General features: G+C 39.8%; 1 protein-coding gene across 4 annotated transcripts in view; it reads left to right on the top strand.

Annotated features, from left to right (window-relative positions):
• LOC148854085 (phosphatidylinositol 4-kinase alpha 1-like) overlaps positions 1 to 22,243 on the top strand; it is a 160,043-nt gene that overhangs the window by 51,871 nt on the left and 85,929 nt on the right. For all 4 annotated transcript variants that reach the window (XR_016095034.1, XM_088941758.1, XM_088941757.1 and 1 more), the window contains exons 10-13: positions 404 to 562; positions 657 to 839; positions 18,086 to 18,619; positions 18,748 to 19,107. Coding sequence is in view for 3 of the 4 variants with exons in the window: in XM_088941758.1 (XP_088797884.1) it covers positions 404 to 562; positions 657 to 839; positions 18,086 to 18,619; positions 18,748 to 19,107 (1,236 nt within the window). In the remaining variant the exon portion in view is untranslated. The remainder of the gene's footprint in view (positions 1 to 403; positions 563 to 656; positions 840 to 18,085; positions 18,620 to 18,747; positions 19,108 to 22,243) is intronic.

The raw sequence follows: 22,243 nt of genomic DNA, 5'->3' as shown, positions 1-22,243 counted from the left end.
CAATACTCCACATGATCTTTCCTTGCCTCTGGAAACTTACCAAGCTGTGCACATTTATTCCAACTTAATCCTTGAAATTCCTTATTCAAAAATCAGAACAAAACAGTTGGAGGTTGGGTATCGTCTGCACACATGCACTAATACCCCCATTTATGCATATATTCAGGAAATAATGTGCAGAAATAGATTTTACCAAGCATTTGCAGGTCATTACTGGTTCAATGAGTAATTTCTGAGTCTGGTATTTTTTTTTGGTTTATTATTTAATTGAACTGAGTAGTGTACTTCTAGAAATATATTGACTTTATAATCCCTATTTGTCAATATGATGATTGATAGGTTACTTTAAATGTTGGGGGCTTTCTACATATTGGTTGTCTGATCCTTGTAATTGGGTCTCCAGGAGGATAGAATTTCAGATACTGGCAATGAAGCTGAATTAAGGGACTCTACTCTTTCTGCTCATGCCTGCTTTCTCATAAAAAGCATGTCACAGAGGGAGGAAAACGTGCGGGACATCTCTGTTAGTTTGTTGGTTCAACTTAGAGATAAGTTTCCACAGGTAAAACTATGCTTCTAATGCTTTACTCTTGTGCATATTACTTCCAGGAAAAAGTTAGTTGTATGTCTGAACAAATGGATTTATCTACATGCAGATTTTGTGGAACTCTTCATGTCTGGATTCTCTGCTATTCTCGGTTAATACTGATTTGTCTTCTTCCCTTGTGAATGATCCGGCCTGGGTAGCTACAGTTCGTTCTTTGTATCAAAGGATTGTTCGGGAGTGGATTACAAATTCACTGTCATATGCACCATGCACTAGTCAGGGTCTTCTACAGGTTTTCTTACAAGCTTATATATACTTCATGAGGGAAATCGTTATAGAATTATGAAGTTGCTCAGCTTATCTCTATTATGATTGTTATTTAACTCTTTTAAAGCTAACATTATTTGCCAACTTTTCGAGCATATTTCATATCATTTTCCTACAGTCTAAAACACTTTTACTTAATTTCTTTTTCTATCGTCATAGGTTACTATTTTATTTGTTGTAATAGTCATAGGTGTACCTCTATTTGCTAGGTCTTTATCTGGTGTGTTTTCAGAAGTTTGTGGACAATAAAGATGCAAATATTGAAAATTCTCTTTTAGCATCAGTTTCACACTAAAATGTCAGTTTGTCTGATGTCTATCTCAAATCACATTTTTGTCCATACATATAACATAGCGTCTTTATTCTTTAGGGGGAATGTCTCAATGGATGCTCAATGCCACCATTAACAAATGAACCTTCATTGGAATGCCGATCCAACTTCCATGCATATGTTTTGTTCCATTTCTTTTTTATTGTCTCTAACATTTTATTTCTTGTAATAGCCCCACTGATGGTTTCTTTATGTGGAAATTCTCAAGCTAATATAACAATTTGTAGTTGAGGATTCTCTTCACACTATATGCTACTTGTGCATGAAGCAAACATTCTTGGTAAATGTGCCACTGAGGTGCAAAAATTTCTGTTCCTTGTCAGTTGTCAAGATGTAGTAATGACAGTGAACAGGGCCTATTGTGGCTTGTCAAGGCCTTGTGGTGGACTGTTAAATTCATGCTGATGATCTTTGGTTGTGGCTGAAGGGGCATAATTTTGACAGTGTTTGGAGTAGAGATTTCTGGGCAGCCATCTGGCACCACATGCTGGGCAGTATCCAATTCATGGACTTCATGCAAGGGCAGCATCCTTTTCCTAGAAATCCCGTATTAGTCACTTATGAAGGTTGGGGTGAGAGTGGCCTCCTGGTTATCAAACTAATAGAATCAGATCATCTTTCAAAGTAACCAGGACTTGGGGGCTAATGTATGGCTCATGTTGGTGACATGTCGATCAATTTTAAGAGCAACTTCCTCTCTCCCTTGTCTATTTTCTAACGAGCTTTGTCTTTCAACATAGCCTTTTGCTCTCCCTTCACCCTGGGCAATATGACCAAACTGCTTGCCTTCTATTTGGATTGTCACCAGAATCTCACTATGAGCTCTGGTTCAATAATGGTGTGTTTTGTATAGGTTTTCCTACCTTTTTTTTTTTTTGAGAAAAGTTTAACCAAATTTCATTAAAAGAAGCAAAGAGTACATGAGCAGATGTACTACAAAGGGAAACAATCCCAAACAGCTAAGAAAAAGATTACTGGGGAGCCTATTGATATACAGATTTTCTAATCTTGCCCCAATTTTAGCTAATCCATCTGCAATGCGATTCAGCTCCCTTGGGTTCCACAACAAGTTTGCATTTAGGTCTTACAAGGAATCTCTTGCCTCTGCCAGATAATGACTCAACCTCCAAGGACTCCCCTCCTTGTCCTTAGCCACTTAATGGTATTAGCTGAATTTCCTACGATAGATAAATTCTGAATGCCCAATCTTTTTATTATTCTGATTCCAGTGAGAGCAGCCATCGCTTCAGCCTTAGTTGAGTCAGCATAGCCGATTGGGCCACTGAAGACCCAGTAGATATTACCCAGTTCATCCCTCAAAATGCCCCCAATTCCAGCTATACTAGGATTGCCTGCAGCACTTCTGTCAAAGTTTAAAGTCATCCCTCCTCTGTTAAGTGGTACAGGCTGTCTCTGGATTGATTAAGGGTAGATAGGAAGGAACATAATTGCTTGGATATTTCTGCTAAGTTCATTGAGAGAGAGAGAGAGAGAGAGTCCTTGGAACAACTCTAAATTAGCAGCCCAGAGATTACAATGAAAGGAGATATCTGAGATTTTCAAGAGATCTGATTTTGTTGTCAAATACATGCTTGTTTCTTTCCTCCCAAACTCCCTACAGAACTGCATGTAGCACCTCTTTTACTCAGGCATGAGCCTTTCCACTGATGAATAAATTCCTGAATATGCTCCGGAAAAACCCAATTATAACCAGCCAGGTTTAAGAAGTGACACCAAATCTTTTGAGTGAATTTTCTGTGGATAAGTAGATGATCAGCTGATTCACCTTCTCTAAGGCAACAAACAGGCATGAGGAGAAATATGAGATCTTCCCAAACTTTTTTTTCAGAAGAAGGTCACAGGTATTTATTCTCTGTAGGTATGCTTCCCAAACAATGAAACAAACTCTTGATGGAATGTGACTACACCAAATCTTCTTAAAAGGGAAAGAAGAGTTTTGTTCACCTGCAGTTAGAGCCTTGAACATAGACTTGGAAGAAAAATCACCATTTGGGTGGAGGGTCCACATTCGGGTGTCAGTGGAAAGAGGAGACAGTTGAATCTTGATCTAATGAGAGATTGAAGAGTCTAGGGAAAGAGGCTGCTAGGGTGGAGTTCTCCCACCAGAGGTCTTTCTATAATTTTATTTTAGTGCTATTTCCCACTTTAAATCTAATAAAAGGAAGGAAAACGAATATGAAGAGACTATACCTTTCCAAGGATTTGAAGTCTTTGCCCGGTTCAAATGAAGATTGCTATCTCACCCATTTGCACTTGTTCCATATTTGCTGGAGATGACAGCTGCCCCAAGAGCATTGAACTCGATAGGGAATCTCCAAAGCCATTTGCTTAGAAGAGAGGTATTTTTCTCTTTTAGATGTCCAACTCCCAATCCTTCTTCCTCCTTTGGCTTACTAACTTGGTCCCAACTTACCAAGTGGTTTCTTTTCTCCCCTCCTCCATTCCACAGAAATTCGTTGGATTTTCTCTAAGAGGTTTCTCACTTTAGTCAGAATTTGGAAGACCGAAAGGTAGTAGATTGGCAGATTTGCTAGGGAGGCTTTTAAGAGAGAGTCTTCCCCCTTTTGACAGGAAGCTAGTTTCTTTTCGCACTTCTCCACTACCATCCCCCAAAAGCTTAGAGTTCTTGGGTTTCCTCCAAGTGGCATCCCCAAATAGGAAATAGGGAGGTTCTCCACTTTACAATCCAAAATAGATTTGAAGTGCTTTAATAGATCCTCTTATATTGAATTTATGGGTACAACACTGCTTTTACTAAAGTTGACCCTCAACCCAGTGATTAATTCAAAGCAATCGATTACCCTTTTTGCATTAGAGATGGTCTCCAAGGAAGCATCCAAGAATAAGATGATGCCATCAGCAAATTGCATATGAGAGATCTGAACTGAATCTCTCCTCACTTCAAATCCCTTAACCAGACTTAGTAGCTAGGCTTTGTGAAACAAATGATTGCAGATATCTATCACCAGGGTAAATAGGAAAGGAGAGAGTGGGCATCCCTGTCTAAGCCCTCGGCTAGCCTTGAAATAACCCTTAGGCTCTCCATTTAGGAGCACTGAAAACCAAGATGAGCAAATACAACCTCTGATCCACTTGATCCATCTACTGCCAAAACCTCTTAATCTCAAGCAATCTAAGATGCATTCCCAGTCCACTTTATCATAGGCCTTTTCAAGGTCTAATTTGACTAGGAACCCTGACATGCTGAGAGCTTTTTCCACACATTCATTTGCAATTAAAATACTGTCCACAATCTATCTTCCTTTAACAAAAGCAAACTGATTTGTTGAAAATCAGATCTCCTAAGACTTCTTTAAGTCTTCTTGCTAGAACTTTAGCCAATATTTTGTAGATGCTCCCTACCAAGCTTATTGGTTTAAAGTCCTTAACCTCCAAAATTCCCCCTTTCTTTGGAATTAGACACCGAAAAGTTGAGTTTAAACCTTTATTTACAATGGTGGAGGATTGAAAGCCCCTAAAAAACTCTAGCAGGTCTTCTTTAACAATGTCCCAACACTTTCGAATGAAGAACAAGGGGAATCCATCTGGACCGGGAGCCCTATCTCCATCCATTCTGGGACTGCCTCTTTGATTTCTATCTCTTCAAAACTTCTTTCCAACCAAGCTTTCTTGTCTAATGGCAGGGTCGATCCTTCCCAACTGCTCAAGTTGTACCTACAGGGGCTTTCCTTAGAGTAGAGGCTTTTAAAGTAGGAGAGGAAGACTTCTATGATCTCCTCAGAATTTCCACTTCCCTTTGATTCACTTTCACTTTAGAGATGAAGTTTTTCCTGCATCTTCCTGAGGCATAAACATGGAAGAATCTAGAGTTGTTGTCTCCATTCAACCATCTCACTTTTGATCTCTGCCTCCAATAAATTTCCTCTTTCCTGACTACCTTTTCCCATAATTTCCTCAACTCAGCTCTTCTTCTTCTTCCCTAATCATCTAAAGTGTCATTTTCTCCTTTACATCTTACTCATCCAGCTCCTTTAGCATTTTCCTTTTCTCATCTTCAAAGGCTTTGTACTACTCTTTTCCCCAAGATTTCAGCTTCCTTTTCAGGAATTTTAATTTCTGTAAGAGCCTGAAACCAGCCTATCCCTCTACTTTATATTCCTCCCACCAACCACCTACAATCATTTACAGTCCTTGTGAGAGGTCCACCATTTTTCTAGTCTAAAAGGGGGCTTTCCTTTAATGATTAAATCAGTCTTCAGCATGATAGGCCAGTGGTCTGAAATGCAACGAGGGCATAATTCCTAGGTCAGATTGGGAAATCTTTCCACCCAGTCCTGGGAGAAAAGAAATTTATCAAGTCTGCAACTTACTATGTTTTCTTGCATAATCGACCAGGTGAAAAGATCATTGTTGAGAGGGATATCGCATAAATTGTGTCTGGAAATGAAGCTGGAAAAATTTCTCATAGTTCTAGTTAGGGCTTTACCATTGGAGTGCTCTTGACTAAACCTTATGACATTGAAGTCTCCTGCTACACACCATGAAATGCCTTCGTCCTCATGCAAAGAATCCAATTCCTCCCAGAATCTCTCTCTCTAAGGGGGAATTAGGACCATATACCCCTGTTAGAATCCAACTGAACCCATCTTTAGAGTTGGTGAATAAGACTGAGACTGAGAAACCTCCTTTATTGATCTCCAAACCTGATAGCTCATCTGTTGAAAAACGTGGGGTTACTGGGGCAGATCTATATTTGGTAGTTGTGTAACAATAGAATTGTATACATTCCTAAGATTGTGGAAGGATTGGTTTAGGAAGTTATTTCTTTCTATTTCTTTCTTTCTATTTTTGTACTTTCTATTTTCTCTTTGTGAATAAACCCTAGTTGTTTCTAGGTTAAAGTAGAGAAGAAGAAAGAAGAAGAAAGAAAAGAGAAAGAAGAAGGAGAGGAGAAGAGTGTTCGGCCAGACTAGAAAAGAGGATGTTCAAAAGTCACTCTCCTAGCCGACCCACTTGACTTTTATTCATAAAACTTAAGTTACAAGAAAGACAATTTTGTCCCTCATAGAAGATGGGACACATAACTTAAACTCAGATACAATAGACATTTCACTTTCAATAAGATACACCAGAATGACCAAAATACCCCTAACCGAGCATTCTAACACTCCCCCTCAAACTGGAGAGTATATATCATATAGTCCCAGCTTGTTACAATTGTAATCTATTCTTCCCCGAGACAATCCTTTTGTGAAGAGATCTGCCCACTGATTTCCTGAGCCCACATGAGATGTAGTTATTACTCCACTTACACTTTCTCTCTCACAAAGTGACAATACACTTCAATATGTTTAGTTCTTCCATGGAAGACAAGATTGGATGAGATGCGAATAGCAGCTTGGTTATCACAGTATAGTTTCATGGGTTTGTCAATTGAGAAACTCATCTCCTGTAGTAGGTTCTTCAGCCATACTAGTTCACATGTGGTATGGGACATAGCCCTATACTCTGCTTCCGCACTACTTCTTGCCACCACTATTTGCTTCTTGCTCTTCCAAGTTACAAGATTGCCACCCAGGAAGGTACAATACCCTGTGGTTGACCTCCTGTCTAATATAGAGCCAGCCCAATTAGCATCTGTGTACTCTACTATCTCAAGAGTTCCTCCCTTTTGGTATAACAAACCACGACCTGGAGCACCCTTTAGGTACCTAACAATTCTCAGAACAACTTCCCAGTGAGGAACCCGGGGATGTTGCATAAACTGACTCACCACACACAGCAAATGATATATCTGGTCGGGTAGTGGTCAGGTAGTTCAACTTTCCCACCAACCTTCTATATCTTCCAGGATCATCAAACTTTTCACCTGCATCCACACTTAACTTGGCATTGAGTTCCATAGGAGTCTCTGCTGGTTTAGCACCTAACAACCCAGTTTCTTCAAGTAGATCAAGAACATATTTCCTCTGACATAGGTTGATCCCCTGTTTTGACCTCGCAACTTCTATTCCTAAGAAATACTTTAGCTTCCCCAAATCTTTCGTATTGAAGTGGTCCTGTAAGAATTTTTTCAGCCCGTCAATTCCATTGTTGTCACTTCCAGTTATGAAAATATCATCCACATACACGACTAGCAAGATTTTTCCATCTTTTGAGTTATAGCTAAACACAGAATGATCAGCCTGACACTGTTTCATCCCAAAGGCCTTCACCACTTCACTGAACCTGCCGAACCATGCACGAGGAGATTGTTTCAGTCCATAGATTGCCTTTTTGAGCCTACACACCTTACCAGCCTCCCCCTGAGCAACAAACCCTGGTGGTTGCTCCATATACACCTCCTCAACAAGATCCCCATGTAGGAAGGCATTTTTGATGTCAAGTTGTAGGAGAGGCCAATCATACATAGTCGCCAATGAGATCAACACCTGAACTGAACCAATTTTAGCCACAGGAGAGAATGTCTCCATATAGTCCACACCATATAGCTGAGAATAGCCCTTGGCCACTAATCGTGCCTTTAATCATTCCACACTGCCATCAGGAAGATGCTTCACTGTATAGACCCATTTACACCCAACAGTGTGCTTACCAGGAGGAAGGGTGGTGAGTTCCCACGTATGATTATGTTGTAGGGCAGAGAGTTCTTCCATGGCTTGCCGCTACCCTGGAGAGGTAAGGGCTTCCTGTACTGTCTTGGGAATGGGAACCAATGAGAGTAATGATATAAACTTGCAATGAGAAGCAGAAAGGTGAGCAGTGGAAACATAGTCTAAAATGGGATGAGAAGTACAAGTACGTTTACCTTTCCGCAAAGCAATAGGGAGATGAAGATTTGAAGGAGAAGGAGCAGTAGCAGGATCTGTCGACGGGTGCTGAAGTGGAGGAGGAGCCGAAGCACTTCTGCGGGTATACACTTGAGTAATTGGTGGCCTCTCTGTAGTAATAGGCATATGATGTGCATCTGCAGTAGGAGTGGGAGCTACAGGAAGGGGGTCCACAACCGGAACAGGAAGAGGAACCACAGAGGGAGAAGAAGAGACCCCGACATCGGAGAAAAAAGGAACTGATTCAAAGAAGGTGACATTAGGGCACACAAACGATTTATGAAACTTAGGGTTATAACATTTGTACCCTTTCTGAGTCCTTGAGTAGCCAAGAAAAATACACTTCGTAGCTCAAGCATCAAGCTTGTCTACTCCAGGCCCCAAGTGTTGAACAAAACAAACACAGCCAAAGACTCTTGGGGTGAGAGGAAAGGGAGACAAGGTGGGGAACAACACGAGAAAGGGGATTGACTTCCAAGGATTGACATGGGTATCCGATTTATCAAAAAACAGGATGTAAGAACAACATCACTCCAAAAATGCTTTGGGACATGCATATTGATCATCAAGGACCGAGTAGTTTCAAGAAGATGTCTATTTTTCCATTCAGCTACACCGTTTTGTTGTGGGGTGTAGGCACAGGAAGTTTGATGAATTATTCCATGATGGTCTAGGTATTGCTGAAATGATGAGGAGATGTATTCTTTGGCATTATCGGAGCGAAGTATTTTCATATGAACACCAAATTGAGTGCGTATTTCAGCATGAAATTTCTAAAAAATAGAGAACAATTCACTACGGTCTTTCATAAGATAGATCCATGTCATCCTTGAAAAGTCATCAACAAAGATTACAAAATACTTAAACCCATTGTATGACACCACTTTAACTGGACCCCATACATCAGAATGAACTAAAGCAAAAGGACTTGAGACACGACTATCAATTCTTGGACTAAATGAGACTCGATGATGTTTTCCCAACTGGCATGATTCACAATCTAATGATGAAAGATGACTCAAGGAAGGAACTAGCAGCTTCAAAGCCTTGAGAGAGGGATGACTCAGTCTGCAGTGCCATTGGAGAGGAGTAAGAGACGACTGAAAAGCCACTGGAGGGCCACCACCATCAAGGTAATACAAACCATCGGCTTCATGCCCTCCACCAATCTTCATCCCCATCTTGAGATCCTAAAACACACAAGAAGAAGGATAGAAGGTTACAAAACAATTAAGGGACTTGGTTAATCTGCTAACAGACATAAGGTTAAAAGGGAACTTAGGAACATATAAAACAGATGCTAAAGACAATAAGGAGAGATCAACATCACCAACACCACAAATAGAAGATGTAGAACCATTAGCAAGTATAACTGTCTGAGATGTGGAGGTGCGAGAAAGGGAAGAAAATACATCAGGAGTCCTAGACATATGGTCTGAGGCTCTAGAATCAATGATCTAGGGTGAGGTTTTGGAAGCTAAACAAGTCATACCTAAATGGGCAAGTGTAGCTGTGTTCTGCTGAGATGTTTGAAGGAACTGCTCATATATTGCCTGTGGTACACTCACCATTTCCTGCCCGGAAGCACAAGTGGGTGTGGAGGGGGTTGGGGCAGTTTGCTGGCTTTCAGTACTTGTGCTACTACTCTTAGATGTAACATGGTTAGCCCAAGTGTTGGGTGAACCACGCGAATCATAGCAGAAATTAACTGTGTGCCCCTCTAAGCCACAATGTGTACATTTTCTCTGAGCATTACCCCTTCCTTTTCCATGGCCTCCCCCTGACTCACGGCCTCCAGTCCGGCCATTAGCCCGGTTAAACATGTGTCCACCACAGTTGCTTGGAGGGCCACTGCTGCCACCACCACTTCTACTTCCACGACCACTCCCTTTAGTCACTACCAAACCAGATCTATCAGAGAAGGAAGAATGTTCCACTGGCTCAAAGGATGTTCTCTTAAGACGGGCAAAAACTTCTTCAAGTGAGGGGGAGAGCTGATCCCCCCAATATCTGTGCTTTGAAAGGCTCATACTCAGCCTTCAAGCCCACAAGAAACCTAGTCACATCAAGTTGTTCACGTTGCCGTTGTTGGATCTGGACATCTGATGTTAGAGGGTGATACACATTTAGCTCATTGCGGATGTTCCTCAAACTTGCATAATACTCTTCTAAGCTTTGACTTCCTTGCTTCAAATTGAAGTACTCTTGATATAACTGATATACCCTAGTTGTGTTGTCTTGTCCAAAGTACAACTTTTTAGCATGATCCCTAATCTCTTTGGTTGTATCTAGGAACATGAAGTTCACACTAATCTTTGGTTCCATGCTGTTCCAAAGCCATGTCATTATCTGTGCATCATCTTGTTCCAATCACTGAACCCAGGAGAATCAGAGGAAGGTTTCTCCTCCCTCACATGTTTTACTTTCCTCTTGGCCTTCAAGAACACCTCCACAGATTTTGCCCATGATACATAATTCTCACCATTCAACTTGATAGATGTCATTCGAACACTTAGATAATTTGAAGAAAGCATGATGCCTGTTTTGTTTTCATTCCCAACTACAGTTGAAGCCATCTCAATTATTTCTCCTTTGAATATACACCACAATCTCACACTTGTCACAAGACTTATCTCACTTATGATACCACCAACCCACTTTCTTCAACTGCACATTACACACTACACTTTAAAGTTGAAATCATTTAGTCAACACACCAAACACTTGGACTACACACTGCAGGACCATTTATCACCAACACACCACTACTGAAATTACTCAGTCATTTCATCGAACACTTGTTATTCATACTGCAGAACTGATTACACACAAGGTCTAGGGGTTCACTTTTAAGCATTTAGAATCATAGATATGTCAGCCACCACAACACAATCAGCACCACACCACTGCTGTCGTGGACATCAGTAGTCTACTACTCTTCTTTCAGCACACATGCGAGCAAGAAAACACAAAAAAAACATGACTAATATGTGTATTAGTTTCACCCAGCACCACAACAACTAACTTTTGAAGCACACAAAAAAAAATTAGCATTCACAGTCCATTTCTGAACACACGACAGCAGTGTCCATACCTGTATACATCCAGCCCTCTTCGTACACTGAATAGAGGGTCTAGTATACAACTTCAACGACCACCACAGCACCAGCCAGAGGCATTCTCACCTCCAGGCCCTCAAAACGACAACTCCTTTTCATCCCTTTATCGAGTCTTCAATCAGATCAGTTGTAGGATGATGAAACCTATTGTGAAGCTGGTGGCGAACCCAGGAAGAAGACAACATTAAGAAAAAGAACACGAGACCTTAATGCTCTGATACCATGTGAATAAACCCTAGTTGTTTCTAGGTTGAGAAGAAGAAAGAAGAAGAAAGAAAAGAGAAAGAAGAAGGAGAGAAGAGTGTTCGGCCAGACTAAAAGAGAGGATGTTCAAAAGTCACTCTCCTAGCCGACTCACTTGACTTTTATTCATAAAACTTAAGTTACAAGAAAGACAATTTTGTCCCTCATAGAAGATGGGACACATAACTTAAACTCAGATACAATAGACATTTCACTTTCAATAAGATACACTAGAAAGACCAAAATACCCCTGACCAAGCATTCTAACACTCTTCTTTCTATTTTCTTTTCTATTTTTTTCTCTTTCTATTTATTGCAGTAGCTTACTGTATAAATATGCCGATTGGCAATAGAATGGAATACATCAGTATTCTACCATTTCAAAACATTGTATCAGAGCTCTAGGTTTGTCAACCTTGAGATTTTTTTTTCGGCCTTCATTGCCAGTTTTTTGTGTTTTTCTCTTCTGGCCGTTAGTGTTGATCTGTAACCAGAAGTTTATTCTCCTTTATTCCGGCCAGTTCTTCCCTCTATTCTCCTGCTGGCCTTATTTTTCCTCCATTAACAATGTCCGACATGACTGCAACAAGTGCTCCCGTCCAAACCAATGAAGGAGCAACAAATTCTCATCCTCACACTGGTGATTTGCAGAATATTCAGGCAACATATAGACTGAATGACCAGAACTACTTGAAGTGGTCACAACTAGTGCGTACCTATTTGAAGGGAAAAGGAAAAATTAGTCACCTTCTTGGAACAGGGCCAAAGTTGGGCGAGCCAAATTTTGATGCTTGGGACGAAGAGGACTCCATAATTAAGTCATGGTTGTGGAGTTCAATGACACCCGAGATCAATGATACTTGTATGTTTCTTCCCTCTACAAAGGCTATTTGGGATGCTGTTCGAAATTGACCGACACTTTATAAAAGAGAAACTGGATAGCAAGTTGATTTGCACTCCCTATGTGTCTACAAAAGGGCAATTGGCCGATGTACTTACTAAAGGGCTCAATAGTACAGACTTTCAAAGAATTATTGCCAAGCTGGGAATGGGGGATCTCTATTCACCAGCTTGGGGGGGAATGTTGGAAAACGTGGGGTTACTGGTGCAAATCTATATTTGGTAGTTGTGTAAAAATAGAATTGTATATATTCCTAGGATTGTGGAAGGATTGATTTAGAAAGTTTTTTCTTTCTATTTCTTTCCTTCTTTATATTTTTGTACTTTCTATTTTCTCTTCTTTTTATTTTCTTTTCTTTCTATTTTTTTTCTCTTTCTATTTATTGCAGCAGCTTATTGTATAAATATGTCGATTGGCAATAGAATGAAATACATCAGTATTCTACCATTCCAAAACATCATCTTCCTTTCAAGCTAAAATAATGCCACCTGAAGTTCCCACTGCATGAAAGATGTCCATTTCTTTCCCCTTATCCCCCAAATGGCTTTTATAAGTTTCTTGTCTATTACCTCTTTCTTTGATTCGTGCAAAATGATTTTGTCTGGGTTTTTTCTTTTCAGAGTTTCTTTCACTAGAGTCCTTTTGAGCTAACCTCCCAAACCCCTGATGTTCCAGCTTAGGATTTTCATTGAGATTTTCTTGTGGAATTTCCCTTGTTCAATCTATTCTACCCTGAGCTCCGATCCATAAGTCCCCATTGCAGCCTTTTTAATTCCCTTTTGGATCCCTTTTTCCCTCTTATTTCCTGTGTACCCTTATTTCTGGCATGATCTTCCTCAGCTAGCCCCTTTTTTTCTCCACTTTCCCATTTTATTTTGATCCCCGAAGAACTAGTACTTTTGTTGTTCCTAGTTCCTCTGAATCCTTCCTTCCAATGCTATTTGGCACAGCTATCTGATGATCGTCCATTCGCTCTAGGTGGGAAGGCTCTCTGTTCGAACCTGAAAGAAATGAGGCAGAAGAGAGACGATGAGAGTTTGAAGAAAGGTCAGAAGCTTGAAGCTTAAAGAACCTGAGATAGAAGGTTTCCCTACCTTTCCCTTCCTTTCCCTTCCTTTCCCTACCTTTTCCTTCAAACATAGCCTACGGTTAAGCCAAATTGGACTTTCTAAGCAAGAAGAAGCTAAATCAGATCCCATGATCATAAAACTGAGATCTAGCCTCTGGACACAAGTTCATACTTTACTATTCATATAGAAGAAAAACAGCCTTTTGAAATGAAAGGACTGTTTAAAATATTGTAGAGAATCGATTGAAAGTAGCATAAGTCAGGTTTCAAGAAAAAAGAAGAGGAAGAAGAGGGTGGCGGCAATAAGGGTTCAGAGAGAGATTTTGAACATAATCTCCTTTTACACTCCTAATCCCATTTCATTAACTTAAACTTTAGTAATTTACAGAGAGGCCCCTGGTTGGGCAGAAAATTAAAAAACATAAGAGAAATAAAGGCCCAAATTAAGGCCCATTACAGCAAAGAACATAAAAGGATAAAAAGGACAAACATCCTATGGGCCATTCGGCCCATCTTCTCTACACTCCCCCTCAAGCTAAGCATAGATGTCAATCATGCCAAGCTTGCCAGTATCATGCTGAGGTTTAGCCTTGGGAATGCCCTTGGTGAGGAAATCGAAAAGGTAGACACACTTCTCCAGAAGGCACTTTTTCTCGAACGAAGTGTTTCTCGAACGAAGTGTTTAAGTCCATAAAGAGATTTCTTCAGCCTGCAGACTTTCCCTTTCATATCTATTTCATACATCCCTGGAGGAAGAGACATAAACCTCCTCACGTAACTCTCCGTTCAGAAATGCATTCTTTACATCTAGCTGGTAAAGTGGCCAGTCCGAGTGTGTAGCCAGAGATAGCAGAACTCTCCCAGAAGTCATCTTGGCAACAGGTGCAAAGGTCTCCAAATAGTCAATCCCATATGTCTGTGTATAACCTTTTGCAACCAGCCTAGCCTCGTACCTTTCAATTGTGCCATCAGCATGATATTTGATGGTAAAAACCCACTTACAGCCTACTGGTTCCTTCCCTTCAGGTAAATCAACCACTTCCCAAATGTCATTCTTGTGCAGGGCATCAATTTTTGTTCTCATAGCATCCCTTCATTCTGGAATAGTAAGAGCTTCTGACACAGACCTGGGTATTGGGTTAGAAGCAACAGAAGAAAGATAGCCAAAATATGAAGGATAGAGCAAACTATAAGAAAGGTGTTTGGAAATGCAATGTGCAGTACACTTCCTTTTTCCTTTCCTGATAGCAATAGGGATATCAAGGTTTGGAAAGGATGGCTCCAAAGGGGCTGTATCAGTACTTGTTGTCTCTTATGTGGCTAGAAGTGCAGGAGGCTCATGTGGTGTAAGGGAAAGAATCTGCTCACTTTTAGTTCTCTGCCATTGGTACAACCTGGGATTAAAGAGGACGAGGAGTTAATGGAGGAGGGATAGGAACACTGGAATGAGAATCGGCTGACGAGGCAAATAGCTGAGACAAATTCTCCCCCTTTGGACAATGCCTCTTCTGAGAAGAATCATAAAAAGAAGAAAGCTCATCAAAGGTGACATCCATTGAGACATACCGTTTTCTAGTCTTTGGATCAAAACAACAATAACCCTTTTGTGTGGGGGAATAACCAAGGAAAATACACTTGTGGGCTTTTGGTTCAAATTTATGTCTCTGGACACTTGGGATATGTATATAACAAGTGCAGCCAAAGACACGGAGTGGAATAGGAAAAAGATCCTTGCCCGGATGAAGAAGACTAAAGGGAGACTTAAATCCCAAAACCCTAGATGGCATACGACTGATTAAGTAGGTTGCAGTGAGAACAAGATCACTCCAAAATTTTGTAGGGACATGTGAGGCAAATAGGATAATTCTTGCAACTTCAACAATATGCTGATTTTTTCTTTCAGCAACTCCATTCTATTCTGGGGTCATAACACAGGAGCTTTGGTGAATAACCCCCAAATCAGTGAGATAACAGGTTAGGTTTTTCTCAAAATATTATTTTGCATTGTTGGATCTGAAAATTTTAATTCTGGTATCAAACTGGGTTAGAACAAATCCATGGAATTGCCTCACAAGTCTGGGAACTTCATAAAAAATATCCAAGTGAATCGTGAAAAATCATCAATGAACAAGATAAAATATTTGTAGCCACCCATAGAAGTTAAATGGTAAGGCCCCCACACATCAGAGTGCACAATATGGAATGGAGAAGAAGATCTTTTATTACTCAAAGGATAACTGCTTCTACAATGTTTTGACAACTCACAAGACTCACAATGAAGTTTGGACAAATTAATGCCCTTAAATAGTTATGGGAATAAATGACTTATTGTAGTAAAAGAAAGATGACCCAAACGAAAATGACATAACATGACTCGAGTGACAAACTCTGAAGATGTAGATCCAAAAGCAGCTTTTTCAGGTTGTCCATGGCTCTATCCAGGAGTGTCCAACAGATATATTCCATTTGCCTCATGGCCACTCCCAATCACTTTTCTAAGACTCTAGATCCTAAAAAATATAGTAGGAAGGAAAAAAGGTTACACAACAATTCAAAGACTTAGTTAGGCTGCTTACAGATAACAAATTTGTATTTAGTTTGGGTACATGAAGAGTAGAAGGAAGTACTGAGGAATCTATAGCCTTGATGGTTCCCTTGCCGGAGATAGGAGCAAGAGAGCCATCGGATAGGGTGCTTTTGTCATAGCCAAGAAGTAAATCATAAGAAACAAACAAAGTGGAAAGGCTAGTCATATGATCAGAAGCACTAGAATCAATAATCTAAGGGATCCTACGATTACCTGAGATAGTTGCATGTTTGGCAGAAGCCCATATGCCTGAATGAGCAAATGCAGAAGAGGTTGAATTTCTTGGAGGGTTGGAAGAAGAGGCCACACCCTCTAGGTCCTAATCATCCTTCCAAACTTCTTATACTCTGCCTTCATAGTTGCTAACTGCTCACTAACAGTCTTCTCTTTAGTTAAACATCCGTCACTATCTGGACTAGTAGAAATATTGGCACTCCTTGCCTTCATATTTGCAGATTTCTTTTGAAAATGAAGAGGAAGAAGCTCCAGATGCAATTTCCAACACTTGTCTTTGGTGTGTTTTGGTTTCTTACAGTACTCACAAACAATTTCTTTCTTCCCTGAGCCAATTGGATTTCCTATAACACCCTTAGGTTCACTCCCATATTAGCAAAGTGATTATTTAGACTAGCCCCTTGAACTTGGACTAGTCTCCTGCTTTCTTCATTGCTTACCAAGGCATAGGCTTGAGACAGTGAAACGCTATCCTTGGATAAGATATTCTGCTTTGTGATCATATTCTGGATTCAGCATCATTAGTGGCTTCCTAGGCTACAACTTCTATCAAATCAATTTCTTGCCATGGAAACTTCAGTATTGAGAAATAAACAACTAAAGGTTTCTCCCCCAGTCACAAATTCTTCACATCACTCCTCAACTTGTATGCTCTGGCTACATTTAATTTCTAGGAATAGGTTTCAGCAACACTATCCCAAATTTCTTTGCTGAATTCATCCACAAATAGTGTTGACTAATCTGAGGTTGCATTGAATTCACAAGCCATCCAATTACAGTATAATTTTCTTGCATCCATTTTTATAGGATGGGTCATCTTCCAGGGGAGCCTTTTTGCTCCTGAAGATTAAACCCCATTTGCCTCTACTGCATATATGAATTTTTATTGATTGTGACCAAGCCAGATAATTAGTTCCATCTAGCTTGACTGTGGTCACAATCAGCAAAGAGTCAACAGAGGCTCCCGGAACCTGTCCAGATTCAGCAACATACTTGTTTTCAACTTCTGAAGGGTCCATCTTCTTAAAATACTTCAAAAATAACTTATAATAACTTCGAATAACAATCAATGAAGACAGGAGAAAAATTGTGTTGTGAGTCAACCTCTATGCAATCGTACCTACTAACTACGTCACACCCGGAACCCGGGAGAAATAGAGAAAACTCAGCCGCACCTTGTAGACTCCACAGAAGACCAAGCAACTTGAATTGATCTTCAAGATGAAGAATAAGAAGTCTTTTAGTCACTGAGCGCCCAGGTCAAACTCTCTGTGGGGCCCGCAATCAGATTTCTCCAGAAAATTAGGGCTTCGGGCAACACACTTGAAACTGTTAGGAGGACGACAAAACCAGTCCCCGTCTCTCCAGAAACCACTAACAACTGGGCTGAAACAAGCTTCTTTAACTATTCATCTGATTCGGTTCTCCATACACACTGTGTATGGGAAAAAAGAGGTGAAAAAGAGAAGAAGAAGAGCCTGCTCCGATACCAAGAAGAAAAACAGCCTTTTGAAATGAAATGACTGTTTAAAATATTGCAGAGAATCGATTGAAAGTAGCAGAAATCAGGTTTCAAGAAGAGAGAATAGGAAGAGGAAGGTGGCGGCAATAAGGGTTCAGAGAGAGATTTCAAACATAATCTCCTCTTACACCCCTAATCCTATTTCATTATCTTAAACTTTGGTAATTTACAGAGAGGCCCTTGGTTGGGCAGAAAATTAAAAAACTCAACATAAGAGAAATAAAGGCCCAAATTAAGGCCCATTACAGCAAAGAACATAAAAGGATAAAAATGACAAACATCCTATGGGCCATTTGGCCCATCTTCTCTACACATATTTCAGTTTTGACAGTGTTTTTCTTTTTCTTTTGGGTATTATTTTGAGTTTGGTTTGATTCCAATTGTTTCCTCCAGGAAAAACTTTGTAAAGCAAATACATGGCAGAGAGGACAACCTGCAACTGATGTTGTTTCCCTTTTATCTGAGATGCGGATTGGTACGGGAAAAAATGATTGCTGGGTAGGCATAAGAACAGCTAACATCCCTGCAGTTATGGCTGCTGCAGCTGCAGCTTCGGGAGGAAACTTAAAATTGACTGAAGCTTTCAACTTGGAGGTTCTCTCCACGGGTATAGTCAGTGCAACAGCTAAGTGCAACCATGCTGGGGAAATTGCTGGCATGAGAAGGTTGTATAACAGCATTGGTGGTTTTCAACCTGGAACTCCACCAACGGTCATAGGTCTTGGCATTGGGCTTCAAAGGCTAAAATCAGGAGTGTCTCCTCAACAATTACAACCTGAAAGTGAATCATTCAATGAGCTACTTCTTATGAAGTTTGTGCGGCAACTTCAACAATTTGTCAATGTTGCTGAGAAAGGCGAAGAGCTGGATAAGACATCATTTCGTGAAACATGTTCCCAGGCTACTGCATTACTTCTCTCGGATCTGGTAAACTTTTATTATCATATTAATGTCTCATACCAGCTTGTACTTGCTTTTTTTTTCTCAGCATGGACAATTTCGTTCCTCATCTCTGTTTTTCTACTAAATGCTGTGTGGTAACTTTTTTTTTTCAGGCTTCTGATTCAAAGCCAAATATGGAGGGCTTCTCACAGCTTTTACGACTCCTTTGCTGGTGCCCTGCTTACATTTCAACACCCGATGCAATGGAGATTGGCATATTTGTTTGGACATGGTTAGTCTCTGCTGCTCCACAATTGGGTTCACTTGTCCTTGCGGAGCTTGTTGATGCTTGGTTGTGGACAATAGATACAAAACGTGGCTTATTTGCATCTGATGTGAGGTATTCTGGACCTGCTGCAAAATTGAGGCCTCACCTATTTCCAGGAGAGCCAGTAGTTCAGCCTGATAAGGATCCTATTCAAGGAATAATTGCTCATAGATTATGGCTTGGTTTTTTTATTGATCGCTTTGAGGTCAGAAATGGTTCAATTGTTTATCTTCTTCTGTCTCTGCTTTTGTATTTTAAAATTTAACCAAGTCTTCTTTAACCGTTGCATTTGTTATGAAGCATGTTTTTTATTCACTAATCTTGTTAAAAATGCATAAATCAATATTTAATATGGTAATCTATTAACAGCATAGTTCGTAATATTGACGATCTTGGCGATATATCCCCAAAATATCCCTATTTTGCGAGGTGGTGATATGAAATTTTCTGGGAATCTTCTTTTTTTTTTTCAAATACCTCCAATATTTTTCTGATATGTTGGCAATATTGCAAAATGATTATTAACTTTTCATATTTCGTTAAAATCATTATAATTTTTTAAAAGGACCATGGGGAATTGATGATTGAACTATTCGCTTACTATTTTGATATTATTCACTTACTAAGTCACTATAATTTAAAAGAAGAAGTAAAATGCATATAACTACAAAAGAATATTCTCAAATTAATCAAAATATATAGAAACCATAAAAGAAAAAAAAAGGTCAAAATGGCAAGTAATTGACATATTTAATGAAGAGAAGATGGATAAAGGACTAAAATGGAGATAAAGGCAAAGATACCAATAAAGTCTCTTAATTTACTCCTATTTGATTTATACAGTTCTTTGTTATGGTTTTTTTGAACCTTAAATGCACAGTTATATTTACTCTAATGATTCCTTGAAGGATTAATAATTAATTCCATGTTTCTAGAAATCTTTCCTGATTTTGTACATTTTCCAATCTTAGCAAAATATCTCTGAAATTTCTCTATCTCGACATGGCGGAATATCCATCGACGTCGAAATCACAAACCATGATTAACAGTTTGCAGTTTCTGATGTGCTGGTCAATAAATCAGCGTCTAAACTGTTGGCTTGGAACTTAGACATATTAGAAGACCATGTATAAACTTCTAGTTATCTATATTTGAGACTGGTTGCTCTGTTTATTCTTTATGTTTTTACAGTAGCTTCTGTTCAACTAAAACTTATTCTAGTTTTCCAGGAACAAGCTTTTCTCTGGTATATGTGTTATATGAAATCTTTATTTAAAACTCTTGTTGACTGATTGACTCTTGAAGATTGGTCCACCCCCCACACACACATTTATCATTGCTGTATCCAGGTTAACACATTCAGTACTACCACCCATCCAGAACTACATACTGTGTTTTTTTTTTCTTTTTTTGAATAATAAAGAGCAAATTTCATTAAAAAGGAAAAGGAGATACAACAGAAGATAAGATATCATCCAAAAGGAGAACGCAACTCAAGACCCAATGCACTTAAGACCCTACAAAACAAAACTTCTGTACCCCTTAACAAACACCCAACTTACATACCAAAGACTCAAACATAATTGGACTTGATCTAGAAACCTTGGTAAGCCTGGCAGAGAGGCTCAGTCTTTGTCCACGAACACATCCTCCTGATCTGAAACTTCCTCGTTCCAAGCCTCATCTTTCTTCTCCAGAACTTTTTTCTTTAACTTCTCTTCCCTTTTTCCCCTTTCAAACTCCTCAAAGGCCCTCCTAGCAAACTCTTCACAACCCCCAAAAAACAGACCCAAGCTTTTTCCGATTGAAACCTCTTTGTCTACTAGCTTCTGAATAGACACACCTCCCAAAGTATTGTCCTTAAACTCATTCATTTTCACCTTCATAATCGCACCAGAATCAGGACCATCACTGTCCTTGTTAGCTTGAACCTCCATCCCCTGAGAAACTGGTGAATTCTCCTTCATTGTCGTCTCCCTAGAATCAGCTCTAGGTGTTGACAAGCCTCTCTTCCTTTTTCTCCTGAATACCCATTTATAGTTTTTTGTGGGTGCTGTCCTCTCCAAACCAAGCTTTAGCTGAGAGAAAATTTTCATCACATGCACTACATTATAATTCCTTGAGCTTTAGCGGTTTCTTACAAGTTACTCCGTTAAGTTGATGTAAAGAGACTGGGCCGAATGGGTCCTAGTATCTTCTCTTGTAATATTTTTTCTATTTTCCTGTTAGCTAATGGGCCTGTTATTTCTTTTTGTTTGATCTCTTTATGTTACTGCCTAGCTGGCTGCCCACTTAAGGGCATATTTGTAATTATATTAACATTAATTTTTAGTAAAAAGGATTAGAGAAGAAAGGGAAGGATTATTCGAACTTTCTTCTTCTTCCTCCTCTTTTCTCCATCTTCTTCTCTTGTACTGCTGCTCTTACTTTTCTTCCTCCTTTTTCTCTCTAATTTTTCCAAGTTTACACCTATTTTTGAGGACTGGTTTACATCTTGGTATCAGAGCAGGTTTCTTTCTTCCTTCTTTTCTTCTTCCTCTTTTCCCATACACCCTTAGATTAAGAGAGTGTATGGAGAGATAGGTTCTCTATAGCTCAGAGGATCTTTGGCCTAGTTGGTAGAGGGTTTGGAGAGTTTAAATCTGGCTGGATATTGCCAAGAAGTGGTGCTGTTTTGTTGCTGCCCAAAACCCTAGCCGACTAGAGATTTTCGATGGTACAAGTAAAGGTGAAGCTTTGGGTGTGGCGCTCTATGCTTGGGAGGTGTCTTTTGACGCCTAAAGGAGGGCAGTTTAGGTTTGGAAAAGACTGGGAAGCTTTGGTAGGAGCGGCTGCATCTTCTCTCTTCCTCCCCAACAGTTGGACGGAGTAAAATCCTAGTTTTCAAGCATTTGGGTTCTGCTTTGACTTCAAGTAAGTTTATATAGACCAAATTTCTGGTTCTTTGGTTTTCGTTTGATTAATGGAGCCATACAGAAGTGAGTTCAAGCAAGTGCCGGCTTCCGACCTTGGCTCGGTAGATTCCGTTTTGACTGGTGTGACCACAATCAAGCTAGATGGGACAAATTATCTTGCTTGGGCACAATCTATAAGAATTTATGTCTATAGTAGAGGAAAACTCGGGTATCTCATAGGTAGTAAAGTGAAACCCGAAGAGACAGACCCTGAATTTGAGAAATGGATGCAGGAGAACTATACAGTCATTGGATGGTTGGTCAACTCTATGCAACCTTATATAAGTCAGCATTATCTCTGGATGTCTTCGGCTAAGGATATATGGTATAGTGTTACTGAGACCTATTCACAGAAGTTGAATGTAGCCAGAGTCTACAAGTTGAAAA

This window comes from Nelumbo lutea, chromosome 4 (genome assembly GCF_056320005.1).
Source record: "Nelumbo lutea isolate HS-2025 chromosome 4, American lotus-T2T, whole genome shotgun sequence".
NCBI classification, from domain to species: Eukaryota; Viridiplantae; Streptophyta; class Magnoliopsida; order Proteales; family Nelumbonaceae; genus Nelumbo; species Nelumbo lutea.
Note: the sequence above shows the minus strand (reverse complement) of the source record. Positions and strands in the feature narration are given on the sequence as shown.